The sequence below is a fragment of the Excalfactoria chinensis genome, chromosome 3 (assembly GCF_039878825.1).
Source record: "Excalfactoria chinensis isolate bCotChi1 chromosome 3, bCotChi1.hap2, whole genome shotgun sequence".
Taxonomy (NCBI): Eukaryota; Metazoa; Chordata; class Aves; order Galliformes; family Phasianidae; genus Excalfactoria; species Excalfactoria chinensis.
Window position 1 is genome coordinate 12,878,750 of NC_092827.1, and position 22,003 is coordinate 12,900,752.

Here is a 22,003-nt window from a genome sequence, read left to right on the forward strand (position 1 = left end):
CAAAATAGTTTCAAGAGTCATGGTGTATTAGATGAGTTAAGCAGTAGATCCCTGGTTACCATTCAATGCAATATAAAAAGGTAAAATCTTTCTTTGCTTACTCTTCTTGGCTGTGTAACGCGTTTCTCAAGGTAAAATGGAAATTGGAGTAAGGGAGGCTGTGGTTAGCCTAACACTATTTCTGTGCCTCGTGGAGAAATGCAAGTTTAGATTTGATTCATATGTGGCAGTTAACAAATTTGGTTCAGAGGTTTTGTAAATGTATTTTGGTTTCTATGCCATCTTCATCCAAGTGGATGGTAACATGGGCATGTGTCTCCCTCTCAGTTTCTTCTTGGGTCAGCTGCGCTTTGTTTCTATCCAGAAGAATTCAGGGGAGATAAAGAGGGATATTTCCAGAGATGATGTTTTCAATGAAGACTTTAAAGAATTAATGGGTGTATTGCTTTTATATCTTTGCTGGCAAGAGATTAAAAAGGAAAACAAAACTGTCAGCAGAACCCTGTGTACTTGAGAAAAAATGGCTGCGGGGAGCTTTGTAGCAAAGCAGTCTGCTCTTAGGCCGCTCTGTCTTTACATCAGTTATCAAATGTTTCATTTAAACTATATTATTAGACTATTTTTCATCATATTTTTCCAGTACCATCTACTGGAAAGAGCATCTACTAGAGAAGCTTTTGAGGTATTCCTTTGCCACGTGCTTGAACAGAAATCAGAGAAAAAATCATGTTGTAAGGACTGGAATTCCTCTTCCATCTACTGGGGGGGGAAATGAGAAATGGGGAATACTAATAACAGAATAACAGAAGATAGGTTTTTCTTTTTGTTTTCTTTATATGTATTTGTGAACATTTATGGGATTTGGTTTTGTTTGTTTGATTTTGGGTTTTTTTTTTGCAAGTTATTGGATAGTTTTCTTTAAATCTCTTGATAACATTTAATTTTAAATAGAAATTCTTAATTGGTTCTGGTTTGGATGCATACCTTTGTAAACTTCTAAAGAAGAGGCGATTGTTCACAGCAGTGAGTCCTGCAGCCAGGTACCTGGAGTAATCTGAAGACAAACTTTGGTTCTCATTTGGTTAATCATTACAATGGGATGTTGAAATCCGCAGTAACTCAGAGTGGTTTGCTTGTAATTCTGTTCTCTTTAAGTTGGCCCCCCAGAATAAAAAAAACAAGCTAAAAGTTTGTAACGCTGGACCAACATTTCTGTTCTTTCCTAGAGCTCTTCTGTATATTATGCCAGCTTTAGAGAACATTCTCTGTCTGGAATGTAACAAGTGTAAGCAGAAACAATGATGCTGCAATGTCTTACAGATAAAAACCAATGGGTTAATAAATACCACTGTTGATCTGAACTAATATTAGCTGGTGATGAGAGCACACATACCTAGATTTTTTGCCTCACAAGGTATGATACAAGTTTAAGCTATTGAGTTAAGCTATATCTATTTCTACTCCATTTGTAATGTTAACACCACAGTTGCAGATGATAGATTTGCAGTAATCAAAATATTTTTCAACGCATTCTGTGATCAGAATAGAAATCTGCTTCACTGGGGGCCAAACCGCAAAAGAACCATAAATAAAACATATTTGACTACGTGAGTAAAATTCATGAATATCATGTTATGCACAATTGTTTATTAAATCTTTGTAATACTTAAACACAACAATACAAAAGAACGAGCATGCTAACATGCAGCATAGAATACCCAGCTATGACCTCCTTCTTGTTTTTTTTCTCCCTAGTTTTTAGCTCCTATATGGCATTTCTGAAAACTCAGAAGCATTAAATTCTATGCTTGCCTTCCCCTTTGCTAAGAATTTTCTGTCTGCAGCCAGATCACTTCTCTTACGTAGTGGCATAAATAAAAGGGCCTTGGTGTCTTGAGCAGACATGAAAATTGAATTATGGTGCTATATATGTTGCTTCTGGTTTATGCAGAAACATTAATTAATGAAAGTACATCCCGAGTGCCTCTTCTGCTTTTACTTTAAGAAAAATCAGCTTGGTTTGAAACTGAAACTTCTTATCATTTCCTTTGCTAAGGTCTTGTTACCCAGGTCTGTAGCGCTGCAGTGACAGCAGACTGACGTTGTATGCCGGAACTGAAAGCTAGCCAGCAGCTTCTATTTGGGTAGTAAAGGCTGGGCTGGGTGACAGTCTGAATACAGCGGGATTTCTTGGCTTTGGAAACCAGTGACTGTCATAGCACATGTAGCCAGGTGCTGCTTTGGTTTTTTTCCAGGAAATGCTTTGTATGTGAGGTTTTGTTCCCCAGCCACTGCTGATGTGGTAGCGCTATTAAAGCAGTCATGGTCTACTACCCACAAGCGTTTCAGGAGGTGAACTTCATACCTTATCTGTAACTTCTTACGGATCTCATAGGTGATTTAGGATATTTGTGCTTATTTCAGAGCCTGAGAGTTCATTTCACAACTCCATCCGAGGATTTTCATTTTCTTTTATGATAAAAATTTGGTACCATTGTCAATACTGTGTATGTGATCTGATGGTTGGGTTTTTGTTTGTTTGTTTGTTTGTTTCTTGCCTACAGATTATCATCCAATGTGAATACAGTAGAAATTATGAATGTATTTCCTGCATTTCCTGAAAGTCTTAGATTGATACGGTTTTGTCTGTCCCTGGTGAAGCAGAGCAGAAGGAAATTCTTATTTCTTAATGCATTTTCATACGTTAAACAAGTCTGTGTTACTTTATGCTGATGGCATGAAGGGATTTTCCTACCTATTTTAAGAGTTACTCTGGTGAGCTACAGTTTAAATTTGGCAGTTTATTTAACCGCTTGGAAGAAACTAAAGCATCGTGACAGTTTAATACATGAATAATCTGCTGCTTGAGCCAATACACGTATGTACAAATATAGCTCTGGAGAAAGAACTCAGTGGCCAGAGTCTTCAAGGGCTGTGCTGGTGATACAAGAACTCCTATCACTGGTGGGTCTGTTCACCTGCCAGGCGCGCTCAGGGTGCAGAATAAACCCATGGTGAAATTTTCAAGAAGCAATTCAGCCAAAGAATAACGTGATGGTCCTTCCTTGCAGAGGTGTATGCGATGAGCAGGGGAACAGAGACGGACAGTTTCTTTTGTTCCTCATACACACGTGCTTTCTTCAGGCTGTGCTGAATTTTGGAGATGTTTTTTCTGTGTAATTGAAGATAATTATTGTTGCAAATGAAGGCAGCCTTACTAACCACACCCAGGCAAGACTGCACAACGTTTAGGAGCCATAAACTACTAAAATGCATTAGAGGCACGTGTGCAGCTTCACAGAAGATGCTTTTGTGATTAAACAGTATTTTTGGTTAAGGTTGCTTGTCTTTGTGTTTCCTTTCTTTCTGAACAGGATTACAAAAGCCCTATGATACGGAGCACAGTTCGTGGTGTTCTACCAGTTCTTTGTCAATAAATTTGTCCAGCATTAGAAAGTGGCAGGGAGGTCGTTTTCAAAATCTTCTTTCAAGGCACCTTTACTAGCAAGTTGTGAATGTGCTTGGAGCACGTAGGTAGTGTGCTGCTGTTTTGAGGTTTGGTTGGAGGCTTTTTGATGTAGTTATACATAAAAAGGTGCTGGCCAGTGTTATATAACCTGTATAGTTATACAGGGTGCTAAGAGTAACATTTGAAAATCTTAACCTGTATCTTGAGAGGAAAAAGCTCCAAGTTTGGAGACAGTAGGTTGGGAACAATAGATAATCCTGATGGATAATCTTGTTTCTATCCATGTTTTCACTCCTTTGGTTTTTTTTTTTTTTCTAATCTTAGTTTTTCTTCTGTTTGTACAAATCACTCCCGCTGACTCAAGCACCAGCATGAATGTTTACAGCTCCCCAGGAGCAGGAGGCTACTGCTCTCATGTTGGTAGACCACATAGGTGCTTCTGCAAAGCTTTGTACTGCAGATATAATGAATTGAAATGCTTGGATCTGTGCAGGATAAAAGAGCCTAATGAACGTTATTTCATGTAACACAGTTAAACTTAGACATTATACTGCAAGAACAGTTTGGAGGATATGATTTATCTCACTAGACATTGGGTTTGAAAATGCAACAGGTCTTAGCCATTTGATTTTGATGTCAAAAATTTTAATTGATTTTTCAGAAATGGAAAATATACAAAAACTTAAGATGTAGTTGGTTTCTTTTTTTCTGCTAACTCAGACACCTCACAGATGAGTGGTCCTCACCTTGATTTATGCCAGGAACACTCAACAATGTTAAAATTGTAATTGCTTTCTAAGTAGTATTACTTTAGTGTTTCATTAACATCACTGCCAGTGTTTTACGATTCCATTTCTTGTCCATATTCAGATGAGATTTTCCAAAAGAGTTAAGTTTCATTTCTTCTTGCATGATGAAACTTCTGAATGGAGCACAGAAAAACATTTTCTACTATAAACAGAACTATTGTGTTGTTTTTCTGGTATTGAGTGACTTGAAGTTGGTATATTCACACAGAAAATGCAAAGAGCTGACCTGCTGCTAATAGGAAGGTGGTATGTTTCTGATTCTGAAGATTTTTTGTATTGGTTTCAATTTGAGTAAGCAGGCTACCGAAGACAGCCCTTGTTTTTGTGGTCATAGCCATAATGACAAAGAACATACAGTCATACATTGGTTTACCTTCAGTAAAACATTTACCTACAAAAGTGTCTGCAGCCCTGTGGCACATCCTTCCTGTGGCCTCTCTGCTCTGGGGTTATAGCAGCAGCTGCAGCAGTTGGCTGAGCTGTGGCATATCTTCCCTTGGCATCCATGTTCCACCCCTGCCACTTTTTGTAGAGCAGCTGTCAGGTTTTTCTCTTCAGGTTTGGAAAATCTCAAGTTCTTGATATGTAGAAAGTTGAATATATGAAGATGTGAAGACATTTCATCCCAGCAAGTAGTTTGCAGATAAGAGAAATGTGGTATGTTGGTACACATCTTATTTTTTGTAAGACATCTTAAAGTTTGTTGCTTCTTTCCAACCACCAGGTTCGCCATAAAATGACACAGAAGGTTTATGCAATGAAGCTGCTTAGTAAATTTGAAATGATCAAGAGATCAGATTCAGCCTTCTTCTGGGAAGAAAGAGATATCATGGCCTTTGCCAATAGTCCCTGGGTGGTTCAGGTAAGGCAGATGCATAACAGTAAAATAATAATAGTAATAAAGGCCTTAGACTTGAATTTACAGCTAAGCTCAAATAATGGATTTAAATTCAGATCATATTTTTAAGATGTATGTTTACAGCAATTTCAATGAGTTTTGTGCATTTGGTTATGTTAGAAGGTAGATTAACTTGCATTATCATCACTACAAATGCATCATACAGTGCAATCACAACTGAATTCTAAAGTAACCACATAAGGGGGGTGAAACACAGGCAATAATTGCCCAGAGAGGTGGTGGATGCTCCAACCTTGGAGACATTCAAGGTCAGGCTGGATAGGGCTCTGAGAAACACGATCTATCTGTAGATGTCCCTGTTCATTGCAGGGAAGTTGAACTGAATGACCTTTAAGGGTCCCTTCCAAATCAAATGATTCTGTGATTCTATTTGGAATAACAGGGAGATAAGAGAACTTTCCAGCTAAGAATTCTGTATATAAATGTAGAAACAAATGTCAAGCTTTATTTCCAATCTTTCCTGGTGATACGGTCAGTTGATCAGTAGAGTTCAGTATTATGAATGCTTTAAGTTGTCAGTGGCTTTTCAGATGCAAATATTGTAGATGGAGGAGTGCAGGCTCCTGGTCTCCAACAAGACAGAAGATTGTATCAGTGCTTTGCTTGAAACCAGCTTCTGTTCAGTGGTCTGTTGCTGCATCTCAGCTCAGAAGTAATATCTCCCAGCTGATGGAGAGTTGACTTTCTCAACTGTTCTTAAACATCACTGCTTGCATCTATTTCCTGGTATTTGTTATCATGTTTGTAAACTGGATTATCCATTTGGGAAGGATTAGTGCTAAATACATAACAAAATAGATTAATTTACTGCTGCAGTTTTTTGACAAACGTCTGGAGGTATTTGTAGCTTTTACAGTTCAACTAAATGTGCAATTGAAAATAGATGTATGACAGTTATCAAGGGATAGTGTAGCAGGCATGATATAATATGAGCCTGTATATAGAAGGTGATAGAATCATAGAATCAGAAGGACTTGGGCTGGAAGGGACCGCAAAGATCATCTAGTTCAATCCCCTGCCATGGGCAGAGTTGCCACCCACTGAATCAGGCAGTCGATGAGGCTGTGCATGTGAAATGAATTAAAATGCAGTTGCAGTTGTGCCTTCTGTGGTGAAGTGTCAGTGTGATGTATAGAAGTACTTAGGTCCAGGGAGATGGTTTTATGAAAATGTCAGTCCTGTTCTGAGATAGAAACTGGGACAAATGGTGCAGCTTTCCTGCTCCTTCTTTTTCAGGTGAAAGAAGAGGTGAAAGCAGAGCCCTAGATAGTGTTGGTTTTATGAAATCCCTGAGGACCAATACTGAAAGTGCTGTGTAAAGGCATAGGATTGCTATTTATCACTGTGTTAAATAAACACCTTTATGTGGGAATACAGAGACTATTTGGGATTTTAATTTAGACTTTAATGATCAAATAGATGTTTATGTTATATGTTTTGTATACTATCCATTTGCAAAAGTGAATGCAATGTTATATATACATGTATGCAGTAACGTGTGTTTGTAGCACTAATCTTCTTTCACCACTGAACAGTAAATTTTACTCCGAAGGTCCTGTCCCTGTAATAATTTTCCTGTCTTTAATGATCTCCCATATTTCATTACTGAGTGAATTCTCTGACACTTCTCTACTCAAAGCCTAAAATACATTTTAAAGAAGCTAAACTTACTGTCACTGTCATTCCTGTTAGAAGCACAGTAGCTCCAATATCTATCAAACTGTCATTTCATTGTTCAGTTCTTTAGACTGTGTAACCATGTTTAATTCTTTTCTCATTTCAGCATGCATGTTAGTTTAGGACAGAGTCAGTATTAACATAGTTTTTTGTAAATATATATGGAGATGTTGTATATAAATTTATGGTATATGAAATTCATAAATAGACTGATTGACTGTATTCTACTATAACTGACTACTATTCTACTATATTCTGCTATATACTATGCTACTGTTGATCTATGTTAAGATTGTTACAAGATGCCTGCTTTCTCAGATTTAATATTCTGCATTTTCAGTTGTAGGGATATTTTTTCTGTCTAGAAACACAGCAATTTAGATAGTCCTACAACTGAGGTAGCCATGAAGCCTTTTTCATTTCCTTTAAAATGAAAGTAAGGATCTTTAAAGTTTCAAATACAATTCAGTTTTATGTGCACTCGGGTTTAATGAAACCTCAGGTACTTTGTTATTTCTTCTAACTGTCTCTGAAAAATAACTGTTCCTTTTCCTATTTTGTTTTTTCCTTTTGCAGCTTTTTTGTGCCTTTCAAGATGACAAATACTTGTATATGGTAATGGAATACATGCCAGGAGGAGATCTTGTAAACCTTATGAGCAATTATGATGTGCCTGAGAAATGGGCCAAATTCTATACAGCCGAAGTTGTTCTTGCTCTTGATGCAATTCACTCCATGGGCTTGATACACAGAGATGTGAAGCCTGACAATATGCTATTAGATAAACATGGGCACCTGAAGCTGGCAGATTTTGGCACTTGCATGAAAATGGATGAAGTAAGTATGCAACTGAATAACGTATCATCTATGAAACTGTAATTCTATTTTCTCTTGAGCTACAATACCCAAAGGAATACTTATCAAATGGTTCACTTAGTTGGAAAGCTGTTCCTTGTCACCTATTTTTAAATACAAGAGTACTTTAAATAGTTTACCATTGTCGGTAATAAACTGTTCTGGCACATGGAAGGGGGAAATAAATTTAGTTTTTGTCATTTTTGAAAACATGTCTTAGTGAATTTCTGGGGTTCATTTCTTTGCCAAATGTCTGAAAAGCTTATTAGGCAGCTCCTAATTTCAGTATTAGCAACCTTGGAACAGTTCATAAGCTGACAGTTTTCTATAGATGATATTTTCTAGGCAAGATGCAGTCTATATTTTTTTTTCTAATTGTTCTCATAGCATCCTCTAGTGGTCATTAAAATGAGGTCACAATAAGGCAGCAGTGGTATGCGATCTAGTGATTAGAATTTCTGTTAGCTGTTACTCAAAATGTCATATTTTAACAGTCTAGATTTTATCATGTGCAGCCCAATGCAATTTTCTAATGAGGTTGCATAACTACTGTATTTTAAACAGACGTAATACCTTTTACTACTGTAGGAGACTAGCCTTGTAATTTGCACTTTTAAGTCTTCCATGACAAACAGTATCATGCAGTTTACACTGCATGCTCTTCTTGTGAAATTGTAACAGATTCTCATAAACTGTGTATGATTGTATGTTATCATTTATCAGGCCTTTGAAAGGTTTCTTTGTTTATCCCTCTTAAGCTTATTTGCTTCAGTGATTCTTTCTGTGTTATTTAGGCCGTGCTTGGTATAATCTCTGCAATCTATTTAATTTGCAATTGCATTAAGTTAATATCTATTCAACTGTATCCAGAAATGCTGTCTGCTTTCTTTCTTTCAAATGTCAGTATATCACTGCTGAACAAATACAACTGTGTATTGAGAACTCTGTTGTGCTGATATTGTTATTCTAAGTTATTCAAATGCGGTTGATCATGTTGTGAACCTGAGATTGCTTGCGTACCTCTTGCTATAGCAAACTCCAGTTTACATGAGGCATCATCAACAGATGGATGATCTGCTAAAGAAGTTAATTTTTAATTGACTCCATTTGAAGTTCTAAATGTTTCTCAGACTCCGTGAAATGGCAAAAATATTTTATGCAGGAAACTTTGGAAGTTGAGAGGCTCTGGACTGTCTCCAAATCTCATGCTTCTTCTTACAAAACATGAACACATCCCAGCTGTGTAAACATAATATTGATGTTGGCAAGATGATTTCTAGAAAATATATGCTTACCCAACACTTATTTATTTTCTGACTTGGAGTTCTTTTAGCAGTTGTGCATTTCTTCCTCGTGCTTTTGAGACTGAGGAGAGCTCTGCTTCAGTTTGCTGGGAGACACAGTTTGGAAGACAAACTTTGTTAATACTTGCTGAGGAATTGGAATGGGTGTTCTCTTAAGTTGTTGTCCAAGCCAGCCCAGACACTTGCAGCAGAATTCCTCCTTAGTATGTGAAAAGAAATTGTTTAGTCTTTCAGTGATGTATTCCAACATAAAAGGAACTGGACCATTTATTTACCTTGGCTGTGATGTTTTGTTGTTGTTTTTTTAATCCACAACAAGGTGAATATCTGTAATTGAGTAAAGGTTCGGGCTGGCCTCAGTGATTTAGTAGGTATTAAAAAGAATCGCAGTGCATGTTTCACCAGACTATGTTTGCTGTATGTAATAAGCTAGACAGAAGCATGACTGATTACTGTAAGTGTTGTAGGGGCAGAAACTGCTTGGTGCTCTCAGGTCTGTGCTTAACTGGTTTGTGCTAACTGAACTTGCAGGAAAGCACAGACTTAAAGGTTATCTGTTGTAAAGAAGCAGGACCAAAAGAGGACCTATTTACCACTTGGGATCATTGCCACAGGTAGCTGAGCTGAAAGATTAAACGTGTTCCTCTTCTTAGAACTCACTTTCTAAGTCCCAGAATGGTTGAGGTTGGAGGGATCGCTGGAGGCCATCTGGTCTGATCCTCTGCTCAGCAGGATGCCTGCCTCTCCTTGATGGTCCTCCAGGACTGTGCTGAATCCTTCTTGCTTCAGTTTGTTGTTGATAGTCTGGTGCTCAAACTTGAGAGTAGCATTAACACCTGATCTGTGCTATCCTGACATGTCTGCACCAGCACTCTCCAGTTCTTGTTTGCTGATAAGATATTAATGAGGGAATTAAAGCCTCATTCTTAGCCTTGTTCCAAGACAGTGAGTCATTCAGGTGTACCTGAGGTCTTCCAGGGGATGAAACTAGAACTGCTTTGCCTTCAGCAATGTTACAGTTCTGTAAGATGCTAGGAGACACAGTAGCTCCACAGCCAAATTTTCCTAAGCTGTGAATACGTACTGTCTTGTTGACAAGCTTTTTCTTTTGTAGTTGTTCAAATCTCCCAGGTATCATCTGAGGTGATGAGAAAAGTCTCAGTCAAAAAGGGTAGCCTGATACTACTGGGAGAAGGTACCAGAACTGCTGTACTGAGTGTGCCGTTCAGGTACCGGAGGCTGACAGGACTGACACTTTGTCCAGAGAAAACAGAACCCTTCAGATCTCTTCAGCTGATGAAGTACAGAATGCAGATGTCATCTCACAGAATGTACAGTATGCCAAGATTTCATGTAGCACGCAAAGAGGACTTCCCTGTTTACTTGGCTTCGATGCCAGATCAAGGAAGCTAGTATGACAGTTGTACTGAGAGCATCCGGTACTTAAAAATACACACAGGGCAACACCTAGGTTTTGTTTTTTGTTTGTTTTTTTTTACAGTATGATTGTGTAAATGAGAGTGACAGAAATGCGGGAATGTTCTAGTAAGACAGTAATGTATTTTTAGATCTATTCCTGAGACAGAAAGTAGGGAGTTCTGTGGGGTAACGTGCAGCCAACTTACATGCTTAAGAGAAATACAGCCCATTGCAAACTGACATTAGCACACAGAGCCTTTCAGCCTGTAGAAATATTTTGTTTCATTGCATTGTCTTTTGACATCTTGCCTGAAAACTTAGTGTAACTACCTGGAATTCTTCAGCATCCATAAGATAATTGACGAGCTTTCTTGTCACTGTGTAGCAGCTGTCTGACTCGGGTAGGGCTGGCTTTTCTTTGGCACAAACTTTGCTTTGTTTTGCATAAGACTTCATAAAACATTAACATGTATGAAATATTAAAAGGTGATCTTGTTTTGCTGTATTAATTACAGAGGAGTGCGGAATGGAATGTTATTAAATGCTTAGGTGTCAAGGTGATGAGACTGGTCTAAATGCAGAGTTCTCGTGACTGAAGCTGTGGTCTTCAGAGAAATCTTTCAGGACTGTTCTGCTGCCATCTATTTAATGAAGTTTCTTACCTGGAGGTATTTGGTTGGCTTCAGCCAGGCTTCACTGAGAGAAGCACTGAGAGTGCTTTCTCTTGATGTAGTGTTGCATTTGGGTAAGGAAGGCACAGACATGCACTACTGTTGGAGGCTTGTGGAGGTCCTCCCATCACTAGTATTGAGAGGTCATAGTCGTGCTTAACTGAGTGCTATTGCTAGCAGAATGACCAACTAACTGTTCTAGTCATGTGCCAGGGCTCTGTTTGATTGTTCTTGAGTTTAGATTTCTGGAGCCTGGGGCTTTATCTTGTTTACTGGTGTTAAAGTGTTAATGTCATCTGTGGTGTCATCTAATGTCCAAAGAATGCATTAGCTCCTCTAAAAAGAGTTGCCTCGTTATTTTAGTTCAGGATGACCAAGCTATGTGTTTTGTCTGGTTCACTGTATAGAAAACAGTAGTTCAACTGCTCTAGCTGAGAAGTTAAGCTTCTCTTGTGTTCCAACTTTGTCTTTAGCTTCTTCTTCATTGTAGAAGAAAATAAGCAGAAAGAGATTTTTAGTACTGCTTAAGTCTGTGCAATATTTAATCATAGCTTCAGTTTTGGCCTACTGGTTCATGGTTTTGTAAGATTCTGTTTTAATACATAAATAAAAGTTTCTGGCTGTTCATATTCTATGTGAAAAGGATAATGTAACCGCATGTCTTAATTTTTACATGTAAATGCAGTTCCAAAAGCAAAATGATTCTTTTTATTTCCTTAAATATGAATTTTCATTTCAGTTTTTCCTACCAATATTCTGTATTAGTATTCAGCCAAAGGTGATGGAAAAATGCATGGAGAACTTTCGAAGGTAACTTGGACATTACTTTAGGCTGAGTGGCAAAGATGAGTGCATTTTTGGTACTTCTTTGGTTTTATCCAGGATTTAATTTCATTCATCCATCTGGTCTCTCTGGAATGAATGCAATGAATTTCATTAAAGGGAACAAGGCTCTAAGTTTGAAGCAGCATGCTGGCCTATCTGATGATATTTCTACATCATTAGCTCCTGCAAAGTGTGAAGCAAAGAGGATACATAATCACACCATTAATAAATGATGAATAGAAGAATAAATACATTAATCAAAATCACATAGTAATATTTCACTTTATTTTTCTTAGGCTTTGTTATTCGTTTAAAGTAGCTTTTACTTTCAACCTAAGATATGACTATTAGAATGAACCTGTGATTTGTTTGAATTACACAAACATATTATGTGTGAGCTGTGCAGGACCTAATAATCAAAATTATTCAGAAGTTCTTCCATGAATTCAATGAGATAAGGAACCATCCGATACAGCTCAGACTTGTTCATATTGAAACCAAGGGTGACGCAACGAAACGAGCCCATTTTTGAAATGCTGTTACAAAGAGAAATGGTTTGGTGTAGACAAAGGGGAGAGTAGGTTATCGGGATTGGCTAACTGCAGTTTTGTGTAAGGACTGAGCAGCAGTTTTAATGGGGCTGTTTGAATTGTTGCTGTTGCACAGACAGGTATGGTGCGCTGTGACACGGCTGTTGGAACCCCCGACTACATATCCCCCGAAGTTCTGAAATCACAAGGTGGTGATGGTTATTATGGACGGGAGTGTGACTGGTGGTCTGTGGGAGTTTTCCTTTTTGAGATGCTAGTTGGTAAGTAGCAATTTCTTCTGCTAAAAAGGTTGCGGTTTAGTCTGTGCTGTGCTTCTTTTTGCGTTGCTACCAGGGGTTGGTTGTACGTCATTATCTAACGGCTTCTGGATGCAGTTGTTTCATTCCTGTTCCCTTGTCTTTCTGTCTCTCTTATGCTGTCACAACTGTCTGTGTGCTTGCACAGTGATTAGGTTCTCTGACTCGGTTCAGCTTAAAACTAATTCCTAGAATACTTTTTATCTTGAATTGACTACCTCCCAACCTCAGTAAATGCTCATGCCATCTTCAGGTCAGGATTGAGTTGTTAGGGATGCAGAGATGGGAAATGAGTGGGAAGGACAGAACTGCTTTTGTTTTGTTTGTTTTTGTGTTTTCTTTTTCTTCCTCTCCCAGCACTAGCAATTGTTACTGATGGGTCAAAATGTCTCTGGCAGTATGGCTTGATTCTTTCTTTCTTGCTTGTGTCAGGATTTTCCAATAAAATACACTGGATTGCTATGGCAACATAGAATATAATCAGTTAAGGACATGAGTCATATGCAACTTAAAATACTCAGAAGATCAGTATTACAGCCCGATTACAGAAAGAGGGAATTGAGCATGTAATTATTCAAAATACATATCAGCATGCTGTGGGAATATTGCAGATGTGATGATGTTTCTGGCATCCTGAGCCCTGAAAGATGCTTTCATGGAATCATAGAATGGCTTGGGTTGGAAGGGGCCCCAGGGATCACCAGGTTCCAACTCCATTGGTCACAGGCAGGACCACCAACCTCCAGATCTGGTACTAGACCAGGCTGCCCAGGGTCCCATCCAACCCAGCTTTGAGCACCTCCGGGGACGGAGCATTCACAACCTTTCTGATGCTTTGATATATGCTGCCATTGAAATCTCCTCGACTCTGGGAATTAAACCATTTTGGTGTACAAATATATATTTTGTAGTTAATAGTCTCATAAACGATTTTAGCAATAAATGAATTTCTTCAGTAATAAAAATATTAGACATCTGCTCAGGGCCACGATTTAGCAGAGGGCTGTTAGGATAATATGGTTAGGTTGTGGTTGGATTTGATGATCTTTAAGGTCTTTTCCAACCTGAGCAATTCTATGATTCACAGATGCCCAGAAATGTTTTCTCAAGGCTTGTTGTGTGCTTTTTTGTTATTTGTTTATAAACTGCATCTGAGATGATGGTCCCCTTGTTATTACTGTATCAAAAACAGGAGCAGAATTATATAAAGGAGCTTCTACTTGTATAGAACAAAAATCCTTCTGCATTTCACTGCATCATCATGATGTTATCCCAGGCTTTCAGTATGAGTTGCTAAGCCGAGGGGGCTTATATTTGGCGCGGTTTCTCCTAAAATTTGGAGTTGTGCTTTGAGAAATTTCTAACATTTCATAAATCTCATGCATTTTTCCTACCACAGGCTGTCTATCTTGTTACAATATTTGAAGCCGTGCTATTTTTACACCTTTTTTTCCTTCTGTACTCAATGTCCTTTTTTTTTTCCTCCTTACATTCTAGACTGGAGTCTTTGCTTTCATTAACTCTGTGATTTTCACACCTTCGGATGGGTGTGAAATAACAGTTTTGTTTCTGTTGCAGTTCTGAACTTGTGATTAACACTGTACTTCTGTTGAATTCCATCTTCATTCTTCTGGCTTTTTGTGAAGTCTTCCTGTCACCTTGCTTTTTTAAGTTAATCTGAGCTTCTTTCTGCCTCTGCAAAGGGTATATGATTTTCTATCTGTACAGCCTTTTTGAAATGCTTTTGAAATCTGCTTCACCTTTATACTGAAAATTACAGGGCTTACTTATGCCCTGTAATTTTTTATTTATTTTTTTTGCCTGTTTATTTGTTATTCATCATCTTATTCCAATCTGCATTGTATTTCCTGTCTAACAGCGCCAACGTGATTTCCTTCAGTGACTTTGTTTGCAAACACAGTGTTTGAGGCTCACGTCAGATTCATTTGACAGTGTTTGAAGAAACATGCAACTTCTCTTAGATAACTGTATAGCTTTTCTGGTTCTTGTAACTGAACTAGAAATAATTAGGCTATTCAAGACAGATCTACTCCCACGTACATTGCTATTATGAAACAGACGCCAATGAGATTGCCTAGGGAGGTGGTTGAGTCACTTTCCCTGGAGGTGTCTGTGGAGAAATGTCGGTGGAAGGTGGACATTTGGACTTGGAGGGCTTTTCCAACCTTTTTGATTCTAGGGTTCTATGATTGTGTGAAATGATTTGGAGTGTCACTCTGGAGGTGAGGTGGTGCTGGACATCAGACCACATAGTGCAGAGCAGAGCAGACGAGCCCTCTCCTCTCCCAGTGGCAGTGCTGGACCTGGTGCAGCCCAGGGTATGGCCAGACCTTCTGTCTGTGAGGACACACTTTTGGCTCGCATTCAGTTTGCTGCCAAATTCTACGTTTATGTCAGAAGAAGAAACTAAAATTAACTGAATTTTGAACTTTAGGTGAGAAAGGTGGCCAAGGCTCAGCCAATGGGGCAGGGCTGGCTCGCCTGCCTCTGAGGCCTCACCTTGAGTACTGTGTCCAGTTTTGGGCACCTCAGCACAAGAAGGACATGGAGGTACTGGAGCAGGTCCAGAGAAGGGCAACGAGGCTCGTTAAGGGCTTGGAGAATCAGCCCTATGAGGAGAGGCTAAGGAAGCTGGGGCTGTTTAGTCTGAGGAAGAGGAGGCTGAGGGGAGACCTTATTGCCGTCTTCCAGTACCTGAAAGGTTCTTACAGTGAGAGTGGGGCAGATCTCTTCCCACTACTGACTTGTGACAGGACGAGGGGAAATGGCCTCAAGTTGCGCCAGGGCAAGTTTAGGTTGGATATTAGGAAGAACTTCTTTACAGAAAGGGTAGTTAGGTACTGGAATGGGCTCCCCAAGGAGGTGGTTGAATCACCATCCCTGGATGTGTTTAAGAGCCGTTTGGATGTGGTACTCAGGGATATGATTTAGCAGAGGGTTTTAGAGATGGGGTACTGGTTAGGCTGCGGTTGGACTTGATGATCTTCAAGGTCTTTTCCAACCTGAATAATTCTATGATTCTATGATTCTATGAAATGCTCTCAGGAGGGCAGTGGTAGAGGCTTTCCAAGGGATGTGTATTTGCAAATTGTTAATGAGGTTCAGTCCCTTGCGCCCATCACGGAGCATAAAGAGGTGGTACGTGTCATCCACATGTACATTAGAGAACAGTGACCCTACTCAGGGTAAATATATTCAGGTTGAACAATATTTTCAGTAGTTAGATGTGCATGAAAAAATGTGTAACTCAGTATGTAAAGGCGTTTCGTCAGAAGAACATTTTTTGTAGTATATTATTCTGTACTCTGCATATGCTCTCCATTTCCCTCATTAAAAAACAGCTTTAGGCAAAACCACTTGTAGAGTTTGTACCTCTTCTCTTTTTTGTCTTCATCTTATGCTACTTGTACATTATCAGAATCATAACAAGTTTACCATTTCGTTTTCAGGTGATACTCCTTTTTATGCAGACTCCTTAGTAGGGACATACAGTAAAATTATGGATCACAAGAACTCATTACATTTCCCAGATGATGTAGAAATCTCTAAGCATGCAAAGAACCTCATCTGTGCCTTCTTAACTGACAGGTACGTGCATGTGTTATTTTGGTTCTATTTCTGTTTTAGATGGTACTAACACATGTGCATTGTTAAAGTGAATTTCCAGTGCCTTAACTGATTTCTCTTCAGTTCTCCTCTGCAAAATCATCCGCACATTGGTTTTTCTTATGGGGTATTTTTCTAGGTGTTCTACTTTATTTCTTGCCCAGGTTCTGGCTGCTCTTGATACAATGTACTCTGCTGAAGAAATCCTCCCAGCTGTGGCCTGGTGTGAAACAGGGTGACTAACCTGTAGGGCTGGAAGTAGTTTTTAAGCCCCAAAAGGCAGGGACCAAATTGTTGGGTTGAAGTGGAAGCTGCTTATAAAAAATGAAACCATAAGTTTATGAAAACAAGCATATATTTACCAAGTTTGTCTGAAATTTCATACAGTATTCCAGCTTTTTTCTTTTAAGTGGTGTTACTCACTGGCAAGTGTAGCTAATGGAGAAAGAGGATGTTGTCCTGGGTGTATATAAATCATCAAGTTCTCCCTTTGTGGAGCTGAGGGCTTTTTTAATTGATACTAATTTGTGTAAGCTCATTCTTGATGTGAACTCTTAAATTTTCTTTAGTGCCAGAAAGCAGAGGTTACTTGAGATTTCTCTGATTAAAGAAGATGACATGGTAGGTTCAGATTTAACTCCAGACTGATGATGTGTCACCTCAGTTTGGCTGCAGCCAAATGTTAAGCTTGTAGGGAGTGAGGGATCAGTAGGAGAAAAACCAGCAACAATCATAAATGAATAAATTGCCTTATAATGGTTTTTATATTCACAGAAAGGATTGTTTGTTCTGCTCAGTAAAGATATACTTTAAGTGTTTCTAACCCTCAATAGCTGCAGGGCAGAGAGAAAACAGGAGCGGAATTGAATAACATGAGTGCAGTGAGGTTTATTTCCCCTACGTGTGTTTGTCTTCCTGTTTATATTTAACGCAGCGCTCAAGCAATTTATTTGAAACAGATGCCTTCTTTCTGTGTGCGTGATCAGCGATGAGCACTTAGAGGGACATGAAGGAATAAGCATCCACCCTATGATTTATTAGTTCTGTTGCACGCACTGGTTTTATGTTTTCTACTTGCAGATCATTTTAGGAGAGATTTCATTTGATCGAACTAGAAGTTTCTTTTTGAAGTTGAGATTTACTTCATTGTAAATATCAGCAAAAGACGTGTCAGGGTTAGTTATGGGGCAGAGGATGGAATTCTTAAAATATTTATTTCAGTTCAGCCTTGAATCACTGTTCTGTGCAGTAAGTTAGACCTTCCTTCACTTGAGTCTTAAGGTTTGTCATGTGGTTTGGCAGACACCGTTGCTTGGCAGTTTCTTCTTCCCCTACGCTGCTGGCGTTTTGTTTTTCTTTTGAGTTTCTTCTCAGCTTTTGCCTTAGTGCTCTCTTTCTCTCCCCACGTGGCAGACTCCAACTTATGGACATTTAAGCAGTCGGAGGGAGAGTGGATATTATATATTTTTATATAAATACATTTTCATAAGAGAAACTACAGATCGTGGGTTGGTGTGTTTTTCCTTTTTTTTTTATTTGTCCATTAATGTGTTCTATACAGAAAATCTTTACTGACAGCTTCTTTGCGGCGTGTGAGCAAGTTATAATAAAAGCAAAACAAGTGCTGTTTTTCTAACATGAATTTGGCTTAATTGCTATGTTCAGGGACGTGCGACTTGGGAGAAATGGGGTAGAAGAAATAAAGCATCACCCTTTCTTTAAGAGTGATCAGTGGAATTGGGACAACATCCGAGAGAGTAAGTAGATTAGCTTGAAAGTTATATTTTTATTAAGGCTACTTAACAGTAATAACATAAATGAAAAATACTTTAAGGCTGTATAAACTAAGTAAATGTTTTTTAATCTTATCATGAATTTTGCCTGAATTTTCTTATTTCTCATTTATATTCTAAAACCTGTATTGGCAGGAGTTAGTAGGAGAGTGGTCTCATATTCATTCTATTTTAATTCATGCTTTTCTGTTTTGAATAGCAGAACTGGATGTTTTAGAAAGCAGAAAGGCTGCTTGTTGCCTTCTATTTCTGTCTGTCTTTTGTTATTGTTGTTTTGATGGGTTGTCTGTTTTTTTTTTTCCCCTTATTTCAATTTTTTCTTAATCTGTGGCTGAGGCTTGTTGGTTTCATTGCCTTTAATTTAAGAAATTGTGAACTTGATTGCTGTAGGGGGAAAAAACACAACTATTTGATTCATGAGCTTGATCTAAAGAGATATTTACTGAAGTTTCTTAACATGGTGATTATAATTTAGTGTTTCATTCTAAAGTGTGATGACCTTTGCAAATACATTGTGTGCATTAGATATGCCATGTATTGAGCAACTAATGTAAATGTAAAAATACTTTGATTTGGGAAAGAAATACAATCTTTACAGTAATATTTAGAGATCTGCTGCATGATTATTATGCATTTAACTGGCAGGACAACTTGCATTATAGGCTGAATCTTGGAATTAAGTTGATCTTTTCTCTCCTTTCTGTAGCTGCTGCTCCTGTTGTTCCTGAGCTTAGCAGTGATATAGACAGCAGTAATTTTGATGACATTGAGGATGACAAGGGAGACGTGGAAACCTTTCCAATCCCCAAAGCCTTTGTGGGAAACCAGCTGCCTTTTATAGGATTTACCTACTATAGAGATAATTTGTATGTGAGACTTTAATGTGTATCTTTAGAAATATACTTGTAAATTTCCCATATAGCCCATCCTTCCGTTTTTACTCTAGGTACTTAATTTATTCACTGCTTGATATTCATTTCTGTTCAACTGTAAAGATAGAAGGTGCAGAGTTTAAGTAGAACATATCAGTTGTGATTACCTTGATAATTCTTATGAGATAAATAGTATTTTTATATGCATGAATATATATATAGTGTCTTTTAAAATGTAGGTTTAAAATACTGCTGGGTTTGTAATTCAGCTCTAAAATTGCTTTTTGTTGGGTCTTTAGAAAAACGTTTATGCCGTGTAATAGCTTGCTAGGGCATCAGTTGCCATCTACATGCCATTATTTTGTTTGATTAGTCCTATTCAGTGTGTCTGAATAGATGTGAAAGAATTGTGAGTGTTAATTAAAAACGATAAGCTGATATGGATTTGAAAATGTCTTATACATTAGTCTTAGTTTTAAAAAGGCTCAGATCAGAAGGGTTCACTGGAGTAAAACGGGCTTCATTCTGAGAATCAGTTGGGACAAAAAAAGGCTTGAAAGAAAAGATAGAAATGTGTTTATTGGCGAGGTTGCCAGAGTTGTTGAAAACTTGAATAAGGGCAGGAGGGATTTGTTTTTGTTTTTGACAGGTTGCTAAGTGACTCCTCTCAGTCTTGCAGAGAAAATGAATCGGTGCAATCTAGTAAAAATGAGGTTAGTGCCTTTTTTTATTTGTTTCTGTAAGTTTAAAGGACTGATTAACTAATTTTGTTAAATCTGGTAGGAGGAGGCAAAGTTGAAAACGAGGAATCAGATATGGGGAGCACTCTGTTAATGCTCCTCAATAAAAACAATCATTTCTATCTAGAGGACAGCATGGAGATGAATATATTTGAGTTATGAAAGGAATCAAATAATTCCCACTTAGGTTGTGTGAACATGATATATCATTAAGTACTGTAGATGTTTATTCACCAAACAGTTAACAGTGAAGTGATTGTACCAGCTTATGAATGAACTGTTGTGCTCGAATGTAAAGGTACGGTACTGTAAGGATGAATGAGTACACATTTTTCTCTGATTCTTCTGGCATTTACAGTTTGGTTTCAAAACAAATGTGTAGGGCTCTGTCTGCCCCAAACAGCATCGCCCTTGGAAAGGTTGCAGTTTTTGGCAGCACACTGTGATTTGTGGCACATTTAACCAGAGTTTGGAAAATTAAATTGTCAACTATAGTGACAAAGGAATGTTATTGAGCATAAATCTCTCAGTTGAAGTGAGTGTGTGTGGCATGTTCATTGAGCTGTTGAAGGTTGCCAACTGAATTTGAATATACAGATGAGAGGAGAATGCTACTAATTTTTCATGTATTTAACTTCATTACCCCACGTAACCATTTGTATTATTCAAGTGCAGTTTTTTAACGTTTGTTAAAACTTACTTAATAGTTAAACTTTGAAAAGGAAATGCGTGATGTATTGGCCAACCTACATTTAAATGTGAACGCTTATTTTTTCCATTCTCACTTTCCCAAGCAGTGAGTCCCAAGGTTTTGATGTCCTTTTCAGTGTCCCTGTTTTGGGGGGTCTTAGTATTTTGCATGTTACATGTGGGGAGCAGAAGAGGGTTAAAGGAGTGGAAAAAAAAATGTTTGAAATCCTGAAGAAGTGAAGCAATTCCAAAATTTGTGTTTTATAATCTAATTTTTTTAATTTCAGGGTATTTGATTCATAATAACTTTTTTATAATAAGCAAAACAAAACATTCCCAAACTTTAAAACTGTTTCTAATATTCTGTTTGTGAAAGAATTCCTCGCTGTGTGAGGACATGGGGCACGTTTCGCAATGTTCTCTGAATGTTGTCCAGTTTGGCCATATGCTCCCCCCATCTCTTAATTTTTAAATCATATATGGAAGAGACTGTCCCAAAAGTTGTTCTCCAGCTAAAAAGGACTCCACACAGGGAAAGAGCACAGCAAAGGACCAGAAGCAACGATTTTTTTGCATAAAGAAATGTTATGACTGGCACTTTGCGCCGCGTAATTGTGTGATGGTCAGCTTTAATACAGCATGCAGCAAATTTTCTGTCATAAAAATCACCAAGATTAATAACTTGTAAAGGTGAGAAACAGAGATGAAATAATCTGCTGATGAATTAAAAATCATAACTGAAGGTGAAATTATTTTCCTTGCTTTCCCTTTTTATGTTATTGAGCTGCTTTACAGTTTTTTCATATGGTAACAGTCTTACTTAAAGATCGTTGGGTTTTTTTGGCTTTTCACTCAGTTTCAGAAAAAGCTAAGCAAGTTAGAAGAACAACTCAGTAATGAATTGCAAGCCAAAGATGAACTAGAACAGAAATACAGGTGAGATTGTCTTAACATATTTGATATGTTTGTAAAGAACTATTATTTATATTATACCATGATTTTGAATAATTTTAAGCTAAACATTCTTACTTCCCCTTGGGCTACCTTACCTGCCCCTCTCCCCACTGCCCTTTTATCTCTGTACTTCATAAGAATGTCTCTATTGTTTGAGTGACTTTCCCAGCCCTTAAAGTTTAATGTGATGGCTGAAAATAGAATATCTTAGAGAAAATTAATTGAACATATCCAAACACCCTATTTTTGTGTGTGGACATAAAGGTGTAAAGATATTTTTCATATTCCTTCAGGTCTGCTAATACTCGTTTAGAGAAGATAGTGAAAGAGCTGGATGAAGAGGTAAGTCAGTAGTTACTAATTACTAGAATTAAAGCTTCAGCTTTGTATCCTAGCTTTTCCTTAGGAGCCAGCAGGTTACTTTTGGTAGCTGTGTATTTATGGCAAGTTACACCAGTTGATTTGTCGGTACTGGGATTGTGTTCTATCTGTGTCAGTAAAAGGACTGTGTTTTGCCCAGCTGTTCACTTTA

The 22,003-nt window shown here is 38.0% G+C and overlaps 1 protein-coding gene across 2 annotated transcripts in view; it reads left to right on the forward strand.

Moving 5' to 3' along the window:
* Positions 1 to 22,003, forward strand: part of ROCK2 (Rho associated coiled-coil containing protein kinase 2) — a 91,731-nt gene that overhangs the window by 50,200 nt on the left and 19,528 nt on the right. For both annotated transcript variants that reach the window (XM_072333628.1, XM_072333629.1), the window contains exons 4-12: positions 5,003 to 5,140; positions 7,451 to 7,711; positions 12,615 to 12,759; positions 16,266 to 16,404; positions 18,088 to 18,179; positions 18,922 to 19,081; positions 19,737 to 19,800; positions 21,374 to 21,453; positions 21,765 to 21,813. In XM_072333628.1, coding sequence (XP_072189729.1) covers positions 5,003 to 5,140; positions 7,451 to 7,711; positions 12,615 to 12,759; positions 16,266 to 16,404; positions 18,088 to 18,179; positions 18,922 to 19,081; positions 19,737 to 19,800; positions 21,374 to 21,453; positions 21,765 to 21,813 — 1,128 coding nt within the window. The remainder of the gene's footprint in view (positions 1 to 5,002; positions 5,141 to 7,450; positions 7,712 to 12,614; positions 12,760 to 16,265; positions 16,405 to 18,087; positions 18,180 to 18,921; positions 19,082 to 19,736; positions 19,801 to 21,373; positions 21,454 to 21,764; positions 21,814 to 22,003) is intronic.